The following is a 26,767-nucleotide window of genomic DNA, read 5'->3' on the forward strand; positions in this document are numbered from 1 at the left end:
CACACACGCACACGCAGTCACGCACGCACGCTCTCACACGCACGCTCTCTCTCTCACTCACACACACACACACACACACACACACAGAGGACCGCCCCGGCTCCAACACTGACCGAGACGCGATGCATTTGTTTCGCTGCTTTGCTTTGGTACAAGACACACTGTGACAGACACACACACACACACACACACACACACACACACACACACACACACACACACACTGACACACACTGACACACAGAGGCTGAGCTGAGCCCTGAAGAGGCACACACGAACAGCATCGAGAGTCGCGAATGTTTTTTCTTACCCCGGGACCGAGGTTACCGGATCTTTGGCTAAATGCCTCCGTTTAGAGAACCACCTATTGCTTGTGTTATCATAGCGTTTTACTGTCTGCTCGCCGGGTCGCCGTGCCCGTGTGTGTGGGGGGGAGGACAGGGCAGCGTGGAGTTATAGTATGCTCTCCACGGAGCTCTGCTGCCCCAGGAGCAGAGCGCTGTCCTCTGCCTCGGTAATGAGGAGGGAGGCGCTGTCCACGGACCTAGCCAGGGCGGAAAATACATAGCGATACATAGCGATTTTCACTATTTCACAAAAGCATAAACTGACTACTTGATATGAAGGATATTGATGTAAATAAGATATTTGAATGGACACATGTATTTTATATGCCCATATTTACGATTAAAGGACAATATAATGTAGAGATTACTTCCTCAAAACGTGGGCTGTGGAGAAATATAAACAGGGAGAGAGTAGAGCCCAGGAGGAGGAGGAGGAGGAGGGGGGGGTGCACTAACTGCTAGTGACGACACTGTCCGAGAGCCAATGATCAGAGCATCAGAGCCTCATTATGCAGAAATCGTCAAAAAACCACAGATAACAGGGGAACGACTGCAAGTTAAAAGTTGGTGTTTTTTTTGGTGTAATTGAGGCCAGGAAACATTAAAAAAAGCATAAAAAACTCAAAATTTATTTTTGGATGTCACCACCCCTTTAAGGACAGCAATGTCAGTCTGTCCAACAACACTTTGGTCACAAAATGTATTTCGAAAACGACTGGATTGCCATGTAACGATTTGCTTTCATGCTCCCGGGAGTATAAGACCCTACTGATTTTGGCGACCCCATGGCCTTTACTTGAGCATCATATATAGGCCAATTTTCCCCTTTTCAGACAGGATATCTTGAAATCTATTGGTCATATTGGATTGCAATGAAAATTGCTTAACAGAGGATGAGCCCTAACCAGATTTCAGTGACTGTGTGTGACCTTTCCTTTGGCATCATCCATGCCAAAATGTCCACTTTGCAGTGTGCACAGTGAGATACATGATACTTCAGAATCTAGGTGGCGGTTCATGCTGCAGATTGCAGGATGATGAACACATTTTGGACAAATTTTGTAAGTATGCAGAAAACCGGGGCCTTTTTTCAGTTTTTCATGGAAAACTGGGCACTTAGAGAACCTTTGTATTTTGTATTTTGGAGGATAACTGGGCGCTACTGGATCGCACTTCAATTTATTGTCCAGTTCACGTGTATCGATTTGAATAATGTCCATTTCTTGTCGAGTCTTTCATCACCCCAATGAGCATGTTAGTCTTAAAATGAGGTGAGCTCATTACATTGGTGGCACATTTGCTATCTAAGGGGGAGTGAGAAATGTCAAAAAGCGCTTGCGCTAAAAACCTGGTCTAAAGTCCAGCGAAATATTTCCCCGCTCTTCAAAGAGCATATAAGGTAATCGGCTCTACAATGCACACATAATTTACATTACAGGGCATCGGGTTCGTTCAACACATCACTCAGATGTGACAGATGACATACAGACAGATGTGCAGGTGACATTGCTTAGAGACTCATCACTGCGTTCAAAATATTATGAATACATTGCCTTCAGCAATAGAGCTGGGTGGCTTTCATCAACCCAGCTAAAAACATAATCACCACTCAGGTGATCTGACTGCTCAGCTAATAGGCCTCCAAATAAAAGCCTTTTTATTTATTTAGGTGTGATACCACTCATCCCAGTATCACATGTTTGCCCCTCAGTTGTCAGTAATAATCAGAGATCACCCCTCTCCGGTATTTCCGTACAGTATGTAATTGTGTGTGTGTGTGTGTGTGTGTGTGTGTGTGTGTGTGTGTGTGTGTGTGTGTGTGTGTGTGTGTGTGTGTGTGTGTGTGTGTGTGTGTGTGTGTGTGTGTGTGTGTGTGTGTGTGTGTGTGTGTGTGTGTGTGTGTGTGTGTGTGTGTGTGTGTGTGTACTAAGGGTATGTGAGTACTAGCATGCAGGCAAGTGTTTATATCACAATGAAAGTGACATCACAATATCAGCTTCTTTGTGTTTCAGGGACTAATGAAGTAAGCTAGTGACTGTGTGTGACACTGTGATGAGAACTGTGTGCTGACTGAGTTAGAGTGAGGTATTAATACCCCAGACAACCTGCCAGTTTGTGTGCATATAGACCCTGAGTGTGTAGATCGAAGTGTGTATATTTATGAGTTGGTCCTTGGCTTTGTGTGTGTGTGTGTGGTAGTTGGTGGTGGATTTTGTGCGCTTCTATAGTTGTATCCACATATCACATAATATATTTGTGTGTTGTATCCATTTTTCCTGTCTGTCTGCATGGTTGCCCAGGGACCTGTTGGTCTACTGAGGATAAGTTTCACAACATGGGGCAGTTAAAAATAGACAATACAAGTCTTACTGCACGCACGCGCACGCACGCACGCACGCACGCACGCACGCACGCACGCACGCACGCACACACACACACACACACACACACACACACACACACACATTTTTGGGGGTGTTATGAATAACAACAAGGGATGAGTGAGGATGTATCCAGTCTTATAATGGACAAAGCTGTTTGCTATCAATGTATGATTTTAAATAATTGATTTATCTCTCAATTAAAATTTACATTATTTTATTAATCTATGTGATTAATTAACTAATTGACCATTTTGGTCACATAATGTGGCCAAGATGTAATCTGTGTCTTTGAAGCAACAAAGGCAAACCAACCATGACCTGAGTTCACTTCTTAAGCTGAGCCACACGAAGCATGAGTTTATTAGTGCCTGTCAGGATGTCCGCACAGCGTCCATCGGAGGGTTCTGAAATGCACAAAACTAACATTTTTTTTACTATTAACTATGCAAACTCCTGGTTTTGCAGTGTATGGGCCAGCTGGTATATTAAACCGGAGGTTCTCAACATTTTCAGGCTGTGACCCCCAAAATAATCATATTTTAACTGGGGACCCCCCACCCATTACATTTTGTATAACACGGTTCTATTGTGAAAATAGCAGATCTACATGTTCACATTGCCTCGCTCTGTGATTTTGCAGAAATTGTGAAAATGCCTTTCAGAGCGAGGCGTTGTGAGCATGTAGATCTGCTATTTGCACAATTTATGCTTTTAATATTTGACAATTTGGCTAATGTTTAATTTGTCATTCTAGAGGTATTAAAAAGTCCTTAAATTGTCACTTTAGAAATGTGATACCCTCTATACACCTAAACCTTATGTTGGTCTGTTTAATGTTGAGAGAGAAAACAATGTTGCACATTAAGTTAATCATCTGGGGACACCGCTAAATATTTTGGCGAACCCCCTTGGGGTCCTGACCCACAGGTTGAGAACCACTGTATTAGACCACTATTATTAACCTGGTTAATGGTTACAGGTTCCATGCCAAATCCTCTACTAGAGACATTCTACTCTGAGCTGAGGGAACAAGTCTCTCTCTCTCTCTCTCTCTCTCTCTCTCTCTCTCTCTCTCTCTCTCTCTCTCTCTCTCTCTCTCTCTCTCTCTCTCTCTCTCTCTCAGGCTCAAGGTGTCTGTTGACAGTCAGCTACATCGTTTAGGGTTACATGCTACCTACATATTTAGGCATCTTCACACTTCACATGCAGACCATTTTATGAACAAACAGACCTCAGAAAGGTTACAGACAGCTCTGCTGTGCTGTGATTAGGCTACATAAACAGTTGGACAGGTCACAGACACAAGCATACCGTCAAGCCCTACAGCAGTTATACCACTATACTGTATACAGGCATGTGCCCTGAGGGGTTGGATAAGCAGCAGAATCCTGGATAGCAGTCACCTCGCTACTACTTTTGATTGGTCCAGACTCCAGTCCAGACATAGTCTTGTGTAGCCAGACAACTATTCCACCAGTAAGACTCCCTAATCGGGAGATAAGGGACCGTCAGGTCGCATACACAAACTTTAGAGGGCAATGGTAGGCAATCAGGAGGGAATATGGGAAATGGGACAGATCCATGTTGATGACATTACTGTGTACCGCTTTGTGTGAATTTAGGGCAAAATCTGTAGGAGCAGTGTCCAAAAATGTGTTTTGCAAGAATCGGCCTCATGGTGGCGCTAGAAGAGGGCCATGTAAGAAATGAGGGGTGGAGGTTGTGGTTTGGCAGCCAAGGAGTTTGTGTGCAAAGTCTGGCATGGATCGGGGCAACGGTGGCGGAGATACAGTATGTGTAGGGGAAAAGTGTGTGTGACGTGGCGGACAGACTGACTGACTGACTGACAGCCAGACGATGGAGGATTTGATAGTAACTGCGACCTGACAGTCGCAACAATCTCCGAATTCTATATAGAGTCTGGAAGCTGGAAGTTTTGGTTGACAAAAATATATTTTAAAATATCTTTACTTTGCATTTCTTTTCCATCTCTGCTAAGCAGCATGTTATATATGCTATGCTTTAGATGATTTTGATTCATATTAGGATACATTTGCGCGACTAAAGACGAAACGGAAGTGGGGAAGAGGCTTCACATCCGCTTTATCGCTTGCTCATGATCAGACCTTCCGTGCTCAGACTGTGACGGTAGCATTTGGAAATTGTTGGAGGCAACAGTATGGCCAGCCCACGGCCACGCGAAACTAGTCCAGACTGACATAATACATGATCCCCATAAGCCTGTTATATTTATCCATATGCACAGAGCTACACACACACACACCACATGCTACACAAGTAGCATATCGTCGCTAACTATGTCCATTCTGTATGTTTTCTTTAGTTAATTAATGGCCTACTTCGTCATGCAACAGTGTCACACAAAAGTAGCAAAGATAGCTGATCTACAAGCTCGCGCCTCTAGCAGGTATTTTGAAACGTTTGAAACTTTTGGAAATGTAAGTAAGAACACCTGGCAGTTACAGTATCTTATTCATTCAAGATGATCCTTCCCATACAGACATATATGATCAGAATAAGAAATCTGATGGCGTCTGCCGTCTATACAGTATGTACTGTAGACTATTATATTAAATGTTTAAGCCATACAGTACAAGCATGGGCTAACATTTTATTTTTCTTCTCAAGGCTGTAAACCAAAGTGAAACCAATATCAGTCATACTCGCATCATGGCAAAGTCAGCCCAAAGTATCACAGAGTGCATTAATCTGTTTAGATGATCTTCAAGTCTCTGTCACACTTCATCAACGGATGGCTTTCATTTTAAGCCTTAGTGCATCAAGTTACATTTATTTTCACTCACATCACATACAGTATGCTGTAGGTGTGACTAACCGTCCATTTCAGTTCTGGGTGTAAATAAGAACTTGTTTTTCATTTACATCCCTGCTTAAATGCAACTCAAAAGCAACCAAGTCTGAGCTTGGTTTATCCTTCTCTTTCTAATGTGTCCATGTACAGTATGTACCCCATGAAGCTACCACAAAAGACAGCTTCACTGTGCCTCTTTTTCCAACTGTGTGAAACAAGCTATGAAGCATGAAATTAGTCAATTCAAAACACCTCTGAAATCATTATCCTTGACTTCTTAATCCAAGTGTCTTTATATTTGTCCCACGACAGGACACGGCAAGAATCACAAGGATGCAGCTTCTGTACGCGCCACACATCCCATCCCTGCTGCCTGCGGGATCTACTACTTTGAGGTCAAGATCGTCAGTAAAGGCAGAGACGGGTAAGTGGATCGCGGATTGGTAGCTGTCCAATGCAACAGTACCTGTCCTTTTATTTGATGATGATATTCATAGGCATCTTGGTTGGTCCATTGAATCGGTGCATTTCTAATTTCTGAACTCTCAAAGAGATTTCTAATTTCTCCTAAATACCAGAGTCCCTAATTGGGAGACGTTGCATACACAAACTTTAGAAGGCAATCTTAGCCAATCAGGAGGGAATAGGGGAAATGGGACAGATCCATGTTGATGACATGACTTTAGACATACTGTTTACCACTTTGCGTGATTTTAGGCCAAAATCTGTAGGAGCAGTGTCCAAAAATGTGTTTTGCAAGAATTGCCCTGATGGTGGCGCTAGAAGAGGGCCATGTGAGAAATCAGGGGTGGAGGTTGTGATTTGCCATCCAAGGAGTGTGTGTGCAAAGTTTGGCATCGATCATAGGGCCAACTGTGGCAGAGATGAGAGTAGGGGCAAAAGTGTGACATGGCGTGACGGACAGACAGATATGTCATTTATTTAGCTCATTAATTCTTTTTGGTTGATTGTTTGATGGAACGAGATTTTAGCATCTCTATTTTGTGTCTAAGCCTAAGAATCGTGTCCAGCCTCAATGAATCACTTCTTTGGATCATTTATTTTCCAATATAATAAGAGGGGCTGGGCTATGGAGAAAATAATTCACTAATAAATTAATATAAATGAAACTACATGATGTATCTCTTAGCAAAATGCACCCAGACGTGTCCCGATGAAGCCGGTGGATTTTACACATGGCCCAAGTGCGTTCCACCAAAACTGTGGCAGGAGTAGCATGGCAAAATAATGTTTATCTGGAAAGATGGAAGGAATAAAGTACTATAGTACAGGGCAACCACAATAATAACTTGTTCAAAGTTAACAACCACAAAATTGTGGTTGTAATAAACTGTAATAAACTTGAATTTCAGTCCCATTTAGGGATGGGATGATAAGCGATATTATCGTCTATCGTGATAAAAAATACTCACGATAATCGTATCGTGGAGATTTCATTTATCGTGATATGGTCCTTTGTCATGCACTGGGATCAATTCACCTTTTATTTGCCAAGCTGCATATCCGGTACAACTTAAACCCTCCATAATTGGTAAAAGGTACTTATAATATACGTACTTGATACAGTCTTTTTTCCCCACTCCATCAAATGTCTTTCCCAAAAAATAGCCGATCTACAAGCTCACAAAGCGTCGCAACGCTTTCCGGCTCAGGAAAAATGGATTTTGATTATCGCGATAATATCGTAAATCGCGATTTCTTTTGTCACAATAATGGTGATATGAAATGTTCATATCGTCCCATCCCTAGTCCCATTTGGTATGAATGACATCAGTGACTCATAAAGGTCTACCTGTCTGAAGGAAACTGGAGAGTGCAGAGAAACCGTACATAATGGCAGACATTTTAGCTGAGACTGGACACCTTGGATTGCTTTTGACTGATGACATCAGCATGCACTGAGACAAACCCAACCATTTTGCCAATTGTATTAATTTAATTATATCATGATTGAACAAAGGTTTCTGTGTTGCCAGATGTTAATGGTGCTGCTTACATTATGTCACTAAATTGCTCTCAGTCCTTGAACAATCTCTACTCATGTAACTAACTATTGCATCACAGCTTAACCCTATGTCTCTCAGGCTTCTTTTGATGAATGTTTTTCATAGCTGTTTAGCTAACTTCTGACAAATCCTCATAAGTTATGTTATTGGCGGCAAGGTGGCGCAGTCGGTAGCACTGTCGCCTCACAGCTTGATGGTCCTGGGTTAGATTCCCGCTGGAGATGCTGGGAGCATGTTCTCTCCTCCGTGTCATCAGTGCCCACACCCTAGGTGGGGTTGGCAAAAGTGTTTTACTGTGTGGGTGGAGTTTGCATGTTCTCCCCGTGTCCCCTAGGATAGATACCTTCACAAAAACATGCAGTAATCCTAGGTCTCTACTGTATACTGCCTCCCCCTGGCCAGCTGGGGCGCCTGATGGAAGGGAAAAGGTTGGAATAACGTGTTCCTTACATGCGCTACATCCAACCGGGGAAACTCCCCCCTGCCAGGTGAAAAGAAGCGCCTTGGACTCTTCATGCATAGAAGGAAGCATGAGGTCAGTCCGTTGCTCTCCCAGGTTGGCAGAGGGAGTGTAGCGCCCAGGGTTACTTTAGAGCCGACAATAATTGACACCGCGTGAAAGAAATGGCTTACAAAAATCGTGGGATAAAAAAATTATAAATAAACTATGTTAGAATTAGGTCTTTAGCAGATACTGCAGAGTGCTTACAAACCTGTTGTAATAAGATAACTCATAGCAACTTATTTTACAGTGTTATGTAATGTTTTACAATGTAGCTTTTTTTAATAGTGGTTGTTTATCTGCAGGTATATGGGGATCGGACTGTCTGCCCAGGGAGTCAACATGAACAGATTGCCTGGTGAGTAATGGAGATAATAATGCATGGTTGCATAGACTTAGACTGTTACTCTGTTGAACAAGTGGTTTGATGCTAATATGGATGAAACGATGTGTTCTGTATTACAATATTGATGTCTATCCTACTTTACATGGATGTATGTGTGCGTGTGAGTGTCTGTCCTTAGTGCATCTCGACAGCCGCCCAACCGATAAACTTTAAATCCGGTGCGCCTTTTTCTTTTTTAATAATTCAACATTTTCAGAAAACGTAGTTTAGAATTATAGAAAACAGGAGGAAGTGGCCACAGAGGAACGTGTTCTCCCACCCCCCAAAAATGCATATCCGGTTCCGCATCTTGGCTCAGAACGGAAGCACTGTCTCTGTTACTTAGTAACCCCAAAGCGGCGATCCGCTTTTGGTTCGTTTTTATGGAGAGGGAAATCATACAGGACGCAGGATAAACAACTGAAAGTGCAAGTTATGACACAAAGAAATAAGCAGACAAAATTGGAATTGGAACACAAGCAGCATGTTTACACAGCGTGGCGACAACGTGACTTCCGTGGATATTCAAAATAAGAGTCGGATGACTGAATGAATTCATACCTGGCAGAAAAAGTGTTAAGTGGTGACACCTTATTTACCCTTTTTAGTTTAGGGCGCCATTTTTATTTTGTAAGAAGCCCACACACACTACATGGATCAAAACAACTTACAAGCTCATTTCTGCTGCAGCATCTAAGAGCCACTCTCGGACCAGGCACACTTGTGTTTGTAGCTTCAGACAAAACACACAGACAGTAATGATCAGAGACAGGGCTATGACACACTGTAACATTATCAATAGTTAACCCTTTTTACTGTACAAATCAAGGATATTGCCATGCTGATGAATGAATGCATCGATGAGTGTTATAGGAGTCGATGGATGTTGTGATGAATGTATTTATGGATCTGTTGTAGGAGGAATGGGTGACAGGGTGAAAGGTAATGCCTTACACGGTCACTCAACATGAAGTGGTTATGGTGAGGATCTCATTGCAGGGTCTGGCAATATCACTGGGTTGTTGGCCTGAGGCCAGATTCTCTGCCAGTTATTATCAGCCCAGTTGGACAAGTGGACATGGGAGAGAGGGGGAAATACTGTACCAGTTATGCCTTCTTACAGTATTACCCTGGTTTCACATATCCAAAGTGCAGGAAGTACAGCGGACATTTTTAAATATGTTTCATTCTGGCTACATACAGGAGGACAAGACTGCATGATCCGTAATGATACAATTAATCAACTCTGTGTGCAGTGTGCTGCTGGCCATCATTTGAACCTTTTCCAGCTCTTCGATAGCCCTGGCCTAGATCATAATGTTAGACATAAAACTATTCAAAACGGTTTTATTTCATGAAAACACAGAGGCTGTCAGTAGTACCAGTGCATAGTTTTTTGTTCAGATCAGCTCAATTTGGTGAAAGTAGAAGTAGTGACTGGTAAGAGATTGTGGATAGTGGATGGAGTTTTAGGGTGGAAGAAGTTGTGGAGAAGTATTGCCAAAATGTAGGGTTTTGGGGATGGGGCAGGGGGTGTAAAACGTTTGGTGTTTCTACATGAATTGTCTCCGCCAGGCCGAAAGGCACGGCTGAAACTACAGTATATATTGCACCCTGTGTGTCCTTCCGTCTGTGAACAGCTAATCTATGGCACCGTTGGCACGATGGCAGCTAAACTGTGCATGCACACTCCCTGGGTGCTAGAGCAGAACCTCTGCACCAAAAGTTTCACATGGGCCTGTTATAGTGCCACCAGGAGGACGAACACATTTCTGGACAGTACTCCTATAGATTTTGTCCAAAGAGCATGCACATTAGTCTCTCTATAGTCATTACATGAAACAGATCTTTCAGATTTTTCATATTCCATTCTGATTGGCTATGATTGGCTTCCAGAGTTTGCAGGTGTGCTCCGTTTTGAGCAAAATGCCTGAAATCATGAACACAACGTGTGATGATTGAAATTATTCTCATTCCCTTAAGGCAGAGGAAGAAATACAATAATAATCAGCCTCACGGTGGCGCTATGAGAGGCCAATTCATGTTGGTGCTATAAGCATCTGATTGCAGTGAAAGTTTCCACGCATATTCACACTACATTGAGGAACAAATGCCACCTTTTTAACATTGCCCTATTATAGCGCCACCAGGAGGCAGATTTTAGCTAAACCGTTTTTTAATTACTTTTATTACTATTATTTTGTCCAAACATCACGCAAATTGGTACGCATTATCTCTAGTCAAGTGATCAAGACAGTTCCGTCCAATTTGTCATATTCCATCCTGATTGGCAAATTCCGAACCTTGCTGGCCCACAATAACTGACCTGACCTGGCGGAGACCTGTGCTCGGAAGAGCACCTTTTCTAGTTGTACAGTATGTAGATCGAGTGTGAAAGGTCTGACAGTTGTACAGGGAAACATGTCTGGGCATGTCTGTATATGTACTTATTTCCAGTAGATGGTTTTTTGAAGGTTGAAAATTTTCCTGTCCAAATCCAAAATACAGCAGGTTCTTTCCCTAATGCAAAATGTTCCCAAAGCCCAAAATAGCTAATAAGTTTCTAAAATGCCAATGACTTGATTTTTCATGAATGTTTGAGCCCAAGCCCAAACCTGAACCCAATCAAATGAAATTCAGTCTGACCTACGTGAGCCTGAGAGGGAGCCAGGATACAAGAGCAACTATTTGCCATAACAATTATTATAGCAAATGTTACCCTTGTATCCTGGCTCCTTCCCTAAATATTGATGATCTGCTCCAGACAATACCTCGTTACATCAATTAATATTCAATGAAAATAAAATGAAAATAAGATAAGTGTGCCACAGAATCTACAAAGGTTATATTTATTTTAAGCCACTTGGCAGACTTTTTTTTTTAACCCAGAACCATGCTGCATGGGGAGCGTTTCGCTGTTACTACGTGTCATCTTTTCGACACCCAACTCTAACCCTTACCCTAAACCTAACCTCCATGGGGTGAGTCGCTAACCCTCCCGACGCTCCTTTGTCGAAATGACGGTCGTTCGAAAGAGCGAGATTTCCCCTGCTGCATGCTTTTACGTTGCATGCTGCTATTTATTCGGCAATCATTCATTGTTGGCCCGATGCAGATCCTGACTTGCTAGACCACAGATTACCGATGTTTTGACCAATATTTTGTAAAAAGAAAAGATTAAAAAACAAGGCAAAATCAAAACCTTTTAACTTAAATAGTTTCAGCATTATATGATGTTGCATTGGTCATGCTGTGTTGCACTGGTAACAAATGTCACAAAATCTTAGGAATCTCACAAATGTTTTGATGGAGCATCATGTGCAGTTAATCATGTGATTTCCTACTGTAGTTTTACAACACTACTTCCGGACACATTCCCCCAAACACATACATACTGTACAGAGCCACCTCCCGACAGATCGTATCGCTGGACATATTATACTTATTAAATGTTTGGAACACAGTTCTTATATTTTCTTTAAAAATGTCTATTGGCTCTTGATTTGGAAAAGAATCATTGTCCACGGAGCTTGGGTTTGATATCAGATCTTGGTACTCTATAGTTGTATACGTATCCACCTCTTTCCGCGGGAATTTACTGGAGAATGTTTTGCACCACACTTCAGCAGACATACAAGCTCACGTCGCGTCGCAGATGCAAACGTTGTGAGCTTGTAGATCACACTCGGCTGCGGTGCCGGAAGCTCCGTGCAACTTCTGCGCAATGCACAATGGGATGTTGGAAAGTTGTGGATAGAATCTATGTAGGCCCAACTCATTTAACCCACAAAATACTGTCACAAAATAGATTGACATACTGTAATAGAATGCAGTAACAAAAGTTCTGTTCACTCAATCTCTTTTTCTTTGTCCCTCTCATTCACGCAACTTGACAGCTGACTTTATACATTTATAATATCTCCGCCAGGCCGGAACAGCTGGGGATGGGGATTTTGTTTTCACTCCTGTGAGTCTGTATGTCTGTCTATCTGTGAGACTGTCTGTGAACAGCCAATCTTGGGCACCGCTAGACTGATCTGCGTGAAACTTTGAACGGACACTCCTAGAAAGCCAAGGAATAATTTCCCTAAATTTACATCAAATTTGCAAATTGGTCTCATGATGGTGCTTTACCAGGCGTCTTCACATCTTGCCTACAACTCTTGAACTCTAGGTTGTACAATCAAAAGGTTTCTCCCCGGGATTCCTTGGATCATGGTGTAACGTCCCATAGGCCTTGCCCATTTCCACCTGACTCGACTTTGCACCATTTTGCATTTTGTTAAAATGCAAAACAAGGTGTCTAATGTCCACCTGTTTATTAGAACAATCCAGCCAACAATGGAACATAATTTTGTGTGCAAAATGTGATTTCTCCATCAGAACACTTTACCATCAAAGTACTCACACACACTTTTTTTCCCGACCAGTGTCAGCAACTTTTATCGGATTCCGTATAACTGCTCACACCCTAATACAAGTAAACAACAATTCAGGGTATGAAGTACTTCCAGTTTTGTGAGCAAATACATGCCGTATGGGGAGAAAATGTATGTTGCTGACAGTGATGTCGCTGTCAGGGAGTAGAACAGAAAGCCTGTTTGAGGACACATTTCCAGAACAGACTACCAATAAATTACTAAGTGTTCACATAGGTTTAGGTAGAAGAGATGCCACAGCCTCCATTTCTTTTTAGCACTTAGCAAGAAGAACAGTACATCTCTATATTTAATCAAGTCTTTATTGGGGACTCATTTATATCCAAAGTGAGAAGGCCATGCTATAGTAAATATCAAGCGTTTCAAGTCATCATTATGACCTTGTTTAAAAACATTTGAATCTCGTCTACATTGGAATTGAGATTATAGGCAGAGATTCCACTACCAGGAAGATTTTTAAAGCAGCCAAACAAGGCAATCCCGGAATGGTAATCGTGTTCCTCATCTATGTATATAAATATCAGTAAGACCCCCTTGGGGCGAAAAGCGACCTCACCCTAAAGGGCGAGGTCACGCAGGACAGAATTCGCACAGGACGGAATTCATTTGAAAGAGTCTCCATAGTGTTCTGCATTTATATCAAAAGATCTTTGGAAGAGCGTTACTAGTGCAAAGATCCAGAGGTTTGTTAAGGTCAACTGAAACAAATCTCCCCTTCCTTTCCTTCCTCTCGGAGCTTGATCTCTTTTCTTGTGCTCCCAATCCCCCTCTTTCTCAACACAACGCACATCCACCGACAGCCACACAATGAGATCAGTGAATGGTTCAGCACGCTCTGATGACATAGGAGGAAGCATCGCAGCCATATTGTAGCTTAGGGGACCCAGGGGTGTCACACCAAACTCTGGGCCCTGGGTACAAGGATTCCCTCACATTTTGTGCTTTAACCATTGAAAAAATACCCTTTTTAACTATTGAAAAATAGCAGATATAGCTGCTATTTTTGAAAAATCTTGAAAATCGGTGCAAATCTTTGAATATTTCAAATCCTACTAAGGTTTTTTTTCTATGTCAGTGGTGCTCAAACTTTTCCATGTGAAGGACCCCCAAAATGATATGTATTTGGCCACGGACCCCCATCTCAAAATAATTATTTCCAGGGACCCCCCAGAAGCACAATTTGAGTTACAAATGTTCGCTTAAAAAAATACATATAGACCTATTCAAATAATTGTACACATTTTCATGATTTTTTTCAAAAATAGCAGATCTACAGTATATCTGCTATTTTTCAATAGCTAAAGTATAAAATAATTAAGGCCCCTCCACCTTGGGCCCTAGTAACTCAGTCCCACTTTCCACCCCCCCTTGTGACGCCCCTGTAGGGGACGACTAAAGCACCATGCTGCTCCAAGCCAATCAGAACAAGCCTCTCTTCTGGCCAATTGCACGAGTCCAGTCTGTATCATCTGCTCTGTGGCGAGTCAAGGTTTCCCCCATTGGGTGTGGGTTTATGGAATGCCATGGACCCATCCAGCCAATTCAACACACTCTAGATCTCACACACACACACACACACACACACACACACACACACACACACACACACACACACACACACACACACCTATACACCTATCATTCATTATTCCTCTTTATTATTCACGTTATTTCAGATGTCTCACAAAGGTTGGAACAGAGTGGAACAGTGGTGAATCTGTTTTTAAAACGCTTACTCATTGTACTCGTTGATATGAAAATATTTCTTTGGTCGCTAGGATTCCAGTGTACAGTAGATGGCCCTGGTAGACCTATTGCTGTGTATTGCCTCAACTCTGTGGGGGGCGTGTTTGTCTGAATGCATGTGTGTCTGAATGCTCATGCACATTAGTAGGGGGACTGCCCATAAGTCCGAAGGTTCATTAGTCCCAATTTAGTTAGGGTTACTGAGGTTACGTTTAGGGTTAGAGTTAGGCATAGTATTCTTAAAGGTGATACACCATGCATTTAAAAAGTATTTATGTCATATTGTTTATGTCCTAAAAACATTTTTCAAAAGGTTTGAGGCTAAATTACCACTCCTGAATAGAGAGCCTCTCATTTTTGAATGGCTCTCAGAGCATTTTCAGCTGCAGTACCACCTTTGGCCTGAACTGCGCCAAAATCCCAATCCCAACCCAAATCCTTTTGAAAAATAATTTCTTTTTTGAAAAAGAAAAATCTACGGAGCCCTCCGTTTATGACTTCACAAACGGCAGCAAATCTGGACAGCCTGTTTCAGACACAACGGTCTGAAATGGGACTTTGTGAGGATAGAAGGTGCTAGTGGGACCCCAAAAAAAGGTTTTAAAATAGGAAAAGTTAATTTTCAGGGTGTATCACCTTTAACAAATTCGGACTAATGAACCTTCGGACTAATGAACCTTCATACCAATGCCATGGCACCCATTAGTAGTACATATATATAGTGTGTCTGTATGCAATATGTTTGTGTGTCTGTCCCAATAGAAGTACACTGTTTTCCACCACTGACCTCTGTGTCTGATCCAGTGGTAGAGACCTGCCCATTTCATTAGCATGTTGGAGCAGTGAGCCTGGCTTTGGAGGCAATATCCCTGTCAGCAGATTAATCTAATACCCCTCCAACACACACACACACACACACACACACACACACACACACACACACACACACACACACACACACACACACACACACACACACACACACAAGCACTGGCACACATAACTGTATGCACACTAGCACACAGAGCACTTACTGTATGTACTTGTGCATAAACAAACCATAATGAATGCATGCACAAATCTAAGCTTAAGCTAATACTTGATGGACACACTCAAATACATGCACACACAACACATATCTTAGGTCTCACACGCATCTCACTTTCACGCTACTCTTTTTGGCAATGACAGCCCCTGATGACTGAGGGAAGGTTGCCTTCAACTCTGAATGGTCTGTCATATAGCAGAATTGGGGTTAATTCACTTTCAATTCTGGAAGCAAAATGTCCTTAAAATTCAAAAAGGAAGACATTTGAATCATGAAAACATTGTCATCAATGTAACATATCGTCGTTGTCGGGTGAAAACCTTGTATGTCCAAAACCGTTCGTTTTGGACGAACACAATGCCTCGAGGCGTTGTGTGCTTGTAGATCTTCTGTTTTCACTACTTTTGTGCGACGGCCTTGTCTGATGAAGCAGGGCTTTACTTTGCGAAAAAACGTACAGATTTGAAACTTGGAGAGATGAGGTTTCCACCCGACAACGACGATATTAAGCCTAATCATTGAGAATGAACGGTCTGTGAGAAGTAAATAAAATGTTTCTTCTTCTATTTTGGCTTGATTCATTTGAAAAATGAAACCAAGACCGTGACTGATTTATAACTGTTCTGAGTACGAAATTATTATTATTGTACAATGAAACCACCATTTTCGGGCCAACGGACTGTGTTAAATATGTGTGTCAAATATTCCCAAAAAACAGGAAATAATTTTAAACACTGGAGAGCTTCTAACATTCTTTTATGCCTGTTAAAAGTACCAAGTTGCTTTGCTTGGTTTCCTGGTGTTAGTCCAGTCCGATGTTGTTGTCTGCATTCCTATTGTATAAGTATAACTTCACATTATGTTATATAGCCCAAGCTGAGAGGAAGTATGTATTCTTTGTGCCATTGAGTTGTGAGTCTGCAAATAGAATGACGTTGAGTGGTTAAGTAAACACAGCATGTAGTATATCATCATGGTTTGTAAATGAAAATATGTTCTCCTCAAAAATCAACATTTGAGGCATGAATACATGAAGAAAAACATTATTTTTTTTACATTGAAGATCATGCAAAAATATAGGATTGCATTACAAGGACAAGGACATTTGATGGTGCCCATGGCCATGAATCTCAAAACATCACGTACCGTATATACCTTGTTTTTAAGTATATTTGGAAGAAATGACGGGTAGAGTCATAGTTGGTTACATATATGTGTACTGAATTACACACTAAATATTTAGTAGTGCATGATGACACTTCCTCCCTTCTCCAGTACACACAGTAAAATGAACCCATGCTCTCCTTATTTAGCCTCATGAGCCTCTTGGGCTGCATGGCAATGACTCACCACCGGGGCTTTGTATACCGCAATCCCCCTACTGGATTTCCAAAGAATTACATGCCATCTGAAGGCTGTAGTGCTAAATAGGCTTGCATGTGAATTTGCATTAAAATGGCTGGGGTTGGTCAAAATCTAAGGGAAGAGAAGTAACTCTAATTCCTCCTCCAGCAACTACCATCAGTGGCCTTGGTTTAAGCATGGTGTCTAATGTCCACTTGATTTTTAGAACAATCCAGCCAACAATGGAACAATGGTTGTAATAAGTAGTAGGGCAGTAACGAAAAAGTCGACAAGTCGACTTCATTACACAAGTCGACTCCCACCAGAGAAAGTCGAAAGTCAAAAATACTTTCTATTGTGAAAATAGCAGATCTACATGCTCACAACACCTCGCAACGCTCGGCTATTTTCACAATTTCTGCCTCTACATATTTGACAATTTGGACAATGTTTAATTTGTCATTTTAGAGGTATTAAAAGGTCCTTAAATTGGCACTTTAGAAATGTGAAGATACCCTCTATACACTTAAACTTTATGTTGGATTGTTTACAGTTGAGTGAGAAAACAATGTTTCACATTAAGTTAATCATCTGGGGACCCCCCAAAATAATTGGGCGTTTGTGATGTGATGACGTCATCAAACGATAAAGTCGATTACTGAGTCGACTTGCAAAAATCACAAGTCGTTAATGCCCTAGCTGAAAACCAGTTGCATCACAGATTGCTAGTTTCAAAGCTGGTTGTTCACTGCTCTTGTTTATTTCTTTGTGCAGGAATCCCAAGACAAGAGGTACAGTTATGAATGTGGGGGAATATCATTTCTTAATGGAATTTCTTGCTCTAATACAGGATGGGACAAGCACTCGTATGGGTACCACGGAGACGATGGCCACTCCTTCTGCTCTTCAGGGACTGGACAACCTTACGGCCCAACCTTCACCACAGGCGATGTGATTGGTTGCTGCGTTAACCTCATCAACAACACCTGCTTTTACACAAAAAATGGCATCAGCCTAGGTCAGTCAGTTTATGCATTACAGCATATGGATAGGATAGCTATACGCTGTACCCACAGCTCTGTTGCCTTGTTTGATTAAATAGTTAATTGGTTGTTTGATTTAAGTTTGAAGTCATACTATTTGCTTTTATTGTGAAGTAAGTTTTAACTGTGACTCAAATAACTCACTGTTATTTTCACTTCTATCTCATAGGTGTAGCCTTCACAGACCTCCCTGTGAGTATTGCAACAAATATCATATTTGATTTAATATTATATAAATATAATACACTCTACATACTACCAAATGTGTTGTATTCTACCCCCCCCCCCCCCCCCCCCCCAACGCTTTTTCTTAGCTGATTTGTTTTAATACATCCTTATAGATCAGTAAGTCCCCAGTTGATTTGGATTAGCTTATTTTGCAACACTTTTCTCTCTCATCATTAAACAAACCAACCATATAATACCACAGTATAAGTGTATACAGGGTATCTGCACATTTCTAAAGTAACTATTTAATGATACCGCCAAATACAAGTTCACATGTGAGCTTGTATTCGGCTATATTATCTGTGGAACCAAGTCAAACTAAATGTAGTACCTGCACTTCCAAGTGCTTGTCTAGGGGGGAGGGTCCCAGATCAATATGATTCTTTTGGGGGGTCGTGGCCTGAAAAGTTTGGGAACCCTTGTTAGAGATGAGGGTGCCTGGTAGCTCCTTGTTTGAATGAACTCCTCATGTCTCATGTGTCTCCCCTCTCTCTCATCTCAGTTTCCTGTCTCTCTACTACCTAACAAAAGACATAAAATGATCTTAAAAAACCCTAAACTATCCGCTTCATCAACTTTGGTATGTTTTCTGTCTCCAGCCCAATCTATACCCCACTGTGGGGCTTCAGACCCCTGGAGAGATTGTAGATGCAAATTTTGGCCAACAGCCGTTTGTCTTCGACATCGAGGACTACATGAATGAATGGCGGGCAAAGATCCACGGCATGATCGCACGCTTCCCTATAGGAGAGAGGCTGGGGGAGTGGCAGGCTGTTCTACAGAAGTAAGATGTCGAGACACACACACACACACACACACACACACACACACACACACACACACACACACACACACACACACACAGATGACACACACACACACACACACACACACACACACACACACACACACACACACACACACACACAGATGACACACACACACACACACACACACAAATGACACACACACACTTTGGATACATGCATATACACACATGCATATTGTTTGGATCTACATAACGATTAGCTTATTCTGGTGGCATATACATAACAGTTATGGTAATTAGGGATGGGACAATGTGAAAATGTCATATCACGATTATTGTGACAAAGAAATCGCGATTTACGATGTTATCGCGATAATCAAAATATCCCTAACATCCATTATCCTGGGGTGAAACATTTACCAACAAATAGCAGATCTACAAGCTCACAACGCGTTGTGAGCTTGTAGATGGGCTATTTTTTGGCAAAGACATTTGATAGGGAGTGAAAAAAAGACTGTATCAAGTACGTATATTCGAAGTACTTTTGTTAATTTATAGAGGATTTAAGTGGTAGCTAGGCTACCGGATATGCAGCTCGGCAAATAAAAGGTGAATTGATCCCAGTGCAAAATGGAGGATGATATCACAATGAATCTAAATCCCCACGATACGATTATCGTGAGTGTTTTTTATCACGATAAACGATAATATCTCGCATCGTCCCATGGTGGACATTTTTGCAAGCATGACAGTCTTTAAAGCTATATTTTGGTGTTTCCTCTGCAGTATGGTGTCTAGCTACTTGGTACACCATGGGTACTGTGCCACAGCAACAGCCTTCGCCAGAGCCACAGAGACATCGATACAAGAGGACCAGTCTTCTATAAAGAACAGACAGAGTGAGGAACTTTTGAAAGTTTTATTATTCACTGATATTTTCTGAATATTCCATTATTGTTCATTACTCAAAATAAAATAAAATAAAAAATATTACTGTCCTGCATCAAACAACATGTTTTGTAGCCATTTACAAATTATAGCAGGGACTGTATCAGAAATTGAACTATTCTGTATGGTCTATTCTTATTGACACTTAAACAAATGGCATCTGACTGAGACAACAGGAAGAAAACAGTGCGCGAGTGTGCATGCCATCTGATCCACGACTGGTTGCACCGTTGCGGCCCTCATCAAGTCACCTTTCGTCCAATGCGGCCCTCACCCCAAAATGGTTTGCCATCACTGGTCTGGAGTCTCCAGACCAATAAGAAGGTCAACATGATTCCATTGTGTCCAATAGGAATACAGAAGCTGGTGCTGGCAGGGCGGGTGGGCGAGGCCATAGAGGCCACTCAGCAGCTCTATCCCGGCCTTCTAGAACACAATCCCAACCTACTATTCATGTTGAAGTAAGTTACACAATCCTAACATCATTTACATTGAAAGATGTTACAATAGAACCCTGCCTCTTGCTTTTGTCTAGGCGCATAATGAGCCACATGATGAGCGTAGGCTAGTGTTTCTCAAACTTTCACATTTCACGGTCTCCCCTTAACTCTGACAGTGTACAAATGGAACCAAATGAACCCATCAGGGTCCATTTGGTTCCATGTGTACACTGTCAGAGTTACAGACTTGTAAGGGTCAATTTAGACCCCCCGAAAGGAACCCGCAGAGTCCCTGGAATCCACTTTGAGAACCACTGGCTTAGGCAACCCCCAAAATGGACTGTTTAGTGAAGTAACATATTATTACTTCAACCTTATCACCACCCATCCTACAAATGTTTGAAATGTATCCATTCCTCGAGTTTTGTGACTTGGTCTACTACATTATGCCTTTTGACCAAGTCATCAGTGTAATGAAGAAGCCGTTCTCGTTTGACTTATCTGTTAACTTAAAGCTAAATAAGTTATAACTTTACTTTCTTTAGGGATATCTTATGAAGGGTTATCATCAGGGTGTTCTATATAATGCAGACAGCTGTACAGAAACCAACACATAACTACATTTGTATGAGGCGGCTTGGAGACGTTGATCTATAATTAAAAAAATAGCCACGTTTTGTCCTCTGCATTATAACAATTAGCTCAAATATATGAAATGCAGTTCCTAACTGTAGTATGCTGATAGAAATCTTCCCCTCTGCATCTATAGAGGGTATGCACGTGACATCATACCAAGAAGTTATGCGGGAACGCCTATTGAGTGGCAAAAAAATACCTTTTGGCCTTGACAGCCCATACATCCAAACAGAAAAGTCCTATCTGATTGCATTAAACAAGGTTAAACTCACTTTGCCACTCGATTTGCCATTCACTTTATGCATGCGCATAAAGTTGTCATGGAGGAAGGGTTATTCTATTCTTAAACTCTGTCCACTTAATTCCATATTATGCTCTATGTAATTTCCAAGTTCAAGCTAATTTGGGCCAATTCGAGAGGCCAGAGCTACATTTTCTCGTTTTAATTTCTCTTCTCCATGCCTTCTGTGGTTTCAGACAACATATTCGCCCTTTTCTGTTCAACAAATTACTTATAAATGTGCAGTACTGCAGCCGGAAATACAAAGCGCTAACTGTAGCTTCACCTTCAGTAGAAGTGTGTGCCAACTATACGTCATGTCTGCCAGGTGTCGTCAGTTCGTGGAGATGGTGAACGGCACCGACAGTGAAGTTCGCTGTTTTAGCGTTCGCTCCCCCAAGTCCCAGGACAGCTACCCCGGCTCGCCCAGTCTCAGCCCTCACCACGGCACCACCAACGCACACCTGCACACCGGAGGAGCAGACAGCCCTACATGCAGTAACGGTGTGACTCCCCCCAACAAATCAAAGAGCCACGGTGGAGGCAGCAACAGCAAGTACCCCGGGGTCTCCTCCTCAGCCTCCTCTTCTTCCTCCTCCTCTCCTTCCTCCGTTAACTACTCCGAGTCCAACTCCTCTGACTCCACCAAGAGCCAGCCACACAGCGCCAACAGCAACCAGGAGACCAGGTAGGAAAGGACTGCCATTTGTAAATGTGTACATTTGGAGTGTCATGACATCATATCTGTACAAATAATGTTGCAGTGCACATCACGAGAATCACATACATTATAGTGCTAACATTTGATTTGACTCCAATGCACTCCATACCTCTCCATAAATCATCAACACAAATACAAAGCACAACTATTTCTGCTCAAGACGGCGCAGAGAGAAACAGTAGCTTAACATCACGCTATGGTTCAGGATTATGTTGGTTGGTTTTACACATTTACATTACATACAGTACAGTACAGTACACCATCAGAGACTTGAACGATTGACTTCATTTCAAGTTTCTTTAATGATAACTGCTGAGATCACCTGGCTGGTGGTCACTGGTTGGTTACTGATGTTTTCTTCAAGATATGCGGGTGACACACAGACAGACACACAGATTTATTCTAATCTGGATAGATAGACAAGTGTACGTGTGTATATGTTAGAGATGCGTGGGTCACAGTTATCCTGTGGATATCTGTGGGGGTGGGTATATTTGGGCCATACAAAGTTAGATATTAATTATTGTGGATCGGTTGCAGCCAGCTAACTATATTAACACATAATGAGGAATATAGTAATTTGTGTGTCACTTGCCATTCAATCAATTCCAAATCCATCAGCTTTTTTTTTTTGCTCGTCTGCTGTCATGTCAACTTGTGTGTGTGTTTACAGTGACAGTGAGATGGAGATTGAAGCAGAGCATTATACCAACGGGGTGGTTGATGGCTCCTCAGCACGGATCATGAACGGCACATACAAACACCAAGAGATCCTTCAACCAGATGACAACAGCCTGGGCAACGGTGTAACAGGTGCGGTATACACAAACTGTTGATGATGGATACGTATTTTACCAGCTTGTGGAGCATTATTCAGTTGCTGTGTTAGTAGTGATTTTTTTCAACACTTTCTCCTTGTTTACTTCCTTTAAGCCAATGGAGAGTCCACAATGGCTTCTCATACTCACAGAATTTAGTGCAACACTCACTAATTAACCGTCTTCAACTTACAGTAGATACAGACACATGCTACTCTTCAGCCACTAGCAAGCATTTTAAATCAACCTTCAATAAGTTTTTCACGCAAACTAAAGGGAAAATAACTAAAGAATAGTGGACAAAAGGGTGACAATCCAACATCTTAAACTGTAAACAAACAAAAATAACTTACAACTAAATGCTACCACAGTAGCTAATTTACAAATTTCATTATAATCCTTTCTTTCTTTTTGAAAGCCGTATGTTCTCTGCGAGGCGTAAGGGCAGTTTCGGCTCCGACTAAATCTCTCAGGAGGGAGAGATTCTTTCTTAAAGCCAAGCCCTAACCTGGGGTTTTGACCCCTTGTTTCACGTAGCAATACCACCAGTAACCACTAGATGGCAATATAAGACTTGGTGTAGAAGCAAGGGTCTTCAATGTTTTTCAGAGAGAGAGATGACTACTACATAATTGTATAAAATTGTGTTGCAGATTGGATCCATGTTAATGTGTATTTTCAGACACATTAAGGCCTTGTGCTGGGTGGTGTTGGGAGCTTGTAGATCTGCTATTTTTGGCTAAAGTTCTCACTTCTCAGAATAGGGATCCTAGGGTTGAAATGGTTAATGTAAAAAAAGAATTATCCTATCACACAACAATTTGGCAGCAGCCTTGTAGTAACTCTGAGGAGAGGACCCCCTTCGGGTCTGGACCCCTGTTGAAGACCCCTGCTGTACAGTATTTCATAACTGCTACATCAAGGAGCTCATTGTAAATGTCTTGAATAATGTATATGTTTTTGGCTCTACATTTACAATCCACTTTACAGTTTGCACTCACAAATACCATGTGAATATGAAGAGAGGGAGACTTTCTTACTTTACCATTAATGAAATGGAATTTCATTAATGGTAAAGATGATGGAATCATTACACAATATGACTGTTTTTTAATATAATAAAATCTGTGTATGTGTGTATTTCCCCCAGATGAGGGCTGTAGCAGTAATAGACAGCTTTGTGGAGGGAACCAGGCAGCCACAGAGAGGATGATTCAGTTTGGAAGAGAGTTGCAAGCACTCAACGAGCAACTGTGCCGCGAGTATGGCAAGAATGCAGCGCACAAGAAGATGTTGCAGGTACACACACACACTGTCTCTCTCTCCCAGGGCCGCCGCTAGGCACATACACAGCATGCACTGTGCGTAAGGAGAAAAAAGTGCAAACAAAAAGACAAAAAAGGACAAAATCCGATCATCATCCTAATAACTAATATATTTGCTCTGCCTAAATAATGACGGCATGCATGCGTGATACCTGATGTGTCCTCAAGCTGCTGGTATTGTATCATTTTTAACACCGGTGTCCTGCTCACTGTGCAGGACACTGAGCTGAAGTGGCCCCTCCGCTCTCCCCCGCGGCCCCGTCTGGCAGTGAGAGAGTAACGTGCATGGATGCTGTTACAGCGTGCAGAAGCAATCTTAAATAGCCTAATGCTTAACTGAGTTAAGGGGGTTCCAGACGGTATGCGGTCACCGCGTCCTAGTAATTCATTTTCAATGAGAGGCGGGCGGTTATTTTGGCCACGCGGAGAATTTTGAGGCGGCGAGGCGAGCGGGCGTAGTCCCGTGAAATCCCCGTGCACGTGCTCGTTTGTCCATGCACTCGCGGTTGGCGAGAGCTGGATTGTGTTCATCTTTGTGAAATACCGCACAGCGTTGACTCGCTGAGCGAGTGTGTTTGTGTCTCACCGCGGCGCGGTCCCCGCTGATCCTAGCAGGAGCCCCTGCGGCAACTGCTGCCCGTCTGTAGGGCCTGTGAAGTCATATCCTGGGTGTACTAGGGGGAAATTAATACAACTTATCCCAAACATGAGTCATGATGACCATTCATTTTCATTCTTGGATATGCACAGGTCCAACTGGGGACTGGATGACGGGATGGGTGATTATTCATCGCTTCTGCTATGAAAGATGTTTGGCATGTAGGCTATTCCTACGGGAGGCGTAAATGTTTAGTCAAATAAGGCTATTTTATCTTTTAAACTGTTGTTGATGGCTAGAAGTGAGTGATTTACTTCTGTGTCTCATTCATTCTCCGCCACTTTTGACCACATCAGTGATTTTGTTTTCCAGACCTCATTCTTCATATGACACTTTTAGTTTCTTCAATTGGACTTGCGCTGTTGTGACTGGTTATATATTTGTTTATATATTTGTGTTATATCCTCTTATTAGATGTGTCCGAGTCAGGTGTTGGTGTGTGTCTGTGTGCTGTGTATTCAAAATAGATCTGTGCGATGACACAGATGATTGGTGTGTGTGTGCTGCGTATGCAAATGTAAATAGAAAAGTGTGTGAATACAGGGATGCCAGGGTCAAGTCCAACCTCGGAGAAGTTGATAAATGAAATTTCTTTTTTCACATCACTGACTGCCTGACTGACTGCAGAGAGAAAAGCTATTTGTAGACCTGGTCAAAACTGACAGGAAGTAAATAATACTTTATGACTAGAACATTGCTTCCCCACCTCCGCTGAGACACAGCAGTCAACCTTACCTCTCTCTCTCTCTTTCTCCACCTCTCCATCTCTCTATTTCTCTCCCTATATTTTTTTCTCTGTCTGTCTCCAGGATGCGTTCAGCCTGCTAGCGTACTCAGACCCGTGGCACTGCCCCGTAGGCCAGCAGCTAGACCCTACACAGAGAGAAACGCTCTGCTCCGCACTCAACAGCGCCATTCTGGGTAAGGGACACACGACGACTGTCATCCATATCTGGGGTTGACACTAAGGCATACATGGGCAACTGGCGGCCCGGGGGCCACATGCGGCCCCCACCTTCACTTAATGCGGCCCGCAGGTTAATACTGGAATACTGATATATTATTGATTTCAGCTGTTACAATTCCAAACATGACCTGCTTTAATTCCGTCAGTCTATATTAGTCGCTTAATGACTAGTATAGTATATTAAAATGTATTTTTGTTATGTCCAATGTATTTGTATTTAGGTTCATAAAGTTAACATGAGTATATAACTAAATGCGTTAAATCAAAATGTTACATTTCAGGATTCTAACAAAAAATTATTCAGGATTCCAATTCAAAAGAAGCAAAAATAGCCGATCTACAAGCTCAAAACGCATCGCAGCGCGATGCGTTTTGAGCTTGTAGATCTGCTATTTTTGCTTCTATTGTATGCAATACTAGAATGACAAATGTGGCCCTCTGGAGGGAAGGTGGAAATATAGTGGCCCTCACCATCATCAAAGTTGCCCACCCCTGCACTAAGGTCTCAGAGGCACTTGCCCGTCGGGCAAGTACAGATCATGTTCTACCTGCCCAAAGGTCATTCCCATTTGCCTGAAAAGTAAATTGTCCATTATAAAATGATAGGTAAGATTACTGCTCAATTTAAATCTTATTTCTATACTTTCTGGGTCTGTGTGATAAAAAAAAATCCATTCCTCAATCCCTCCAAATCCAAATACCTACATAGCTTGAATATATCTATGTCTATTTATATTTTTAAGTGTTGCAACAGTAAACAGCACATTATAGGTAAACAGTGCTGTTATTTTACATTCCACAGACCAGAAGACAGCGCTCTGGCCACATTTAGGTGTCGCGTTTATAGACGGTTACTGAAAGCAAACTCTACCTGCCCGA

The 26,767-nt window shown here is 42.1% G+C and overlaps 1 protein-coding gene across 1 annotated transcript in view; it reads left to right on the top strand.

Moving 5' to 3' along the window:
- Nucleotides 1-26,767, top strand: part of ranbp10 (RAN binding protein 10) — a 38,772-nt gene that overhangs the window by 5,144 nt on the left and 6,861 nt on the right. Inside the window, exons 2-12 of the mRNA XM_080736577.1 lie at nucleotides 5,877-5,988; nucleotides 8,399-8,451; nucleotides 17,906-18,073; nucleotides 18,268-18,290; nucleotides 18,926-19,110; nucleotides 19,882-19,994; nucleotides 20,396-20,504; nucleotides 21,728-22,087; nucleotides 22,794-22,933; nucleotides 24,089-24,237; nucleotides 25,731-25,842. Of these exons, the coding sequence (XP_080592703.1) occupies nucleotides 5,877-5,988; nucleotides 8,399-8,451; nucleotides 17,906-18,073; nucleotides 18,268-18,290; nucleotides 18,926-19,110; nucleotides 19,882-19,994; nucleotides 20,396-20,504; nucleotides 21,728-22,087; nucleotides 22,794-22,933; nucleotides 24,089-24,237; nucleotides 25,731-25,842 (1,524 nt within the window). The remainder of the gene's footprint in view (nucleotides 1-5,876; nucleotides 5,989-8,398; nucleotides 8,452-17,905; nucleotides 18,074-18,267; nucleotides 18,291-18,925; nucleotides 19,111-19,881; nucleotides 19,995-20,395; nucleotides 20,505-21,727; nucleotides 22,088-22,793; nucleotides 22,934-24,088; nucleotides 24,238-25,730; nucleotides 25,843-26,767) is intronic.

The sequence above is a fragment of the Nannobrachium achirus genome (assembly GCF_963921795.1).
Source record: "Nannobrachium achirus genome assembly, chromosome: 11".
NCBI lineage: Eukaryota > Metazoa > Chordata > Actinopteri > Myctophiformes > Myctophidae > Nannobrachium > Nannobrachium achirus.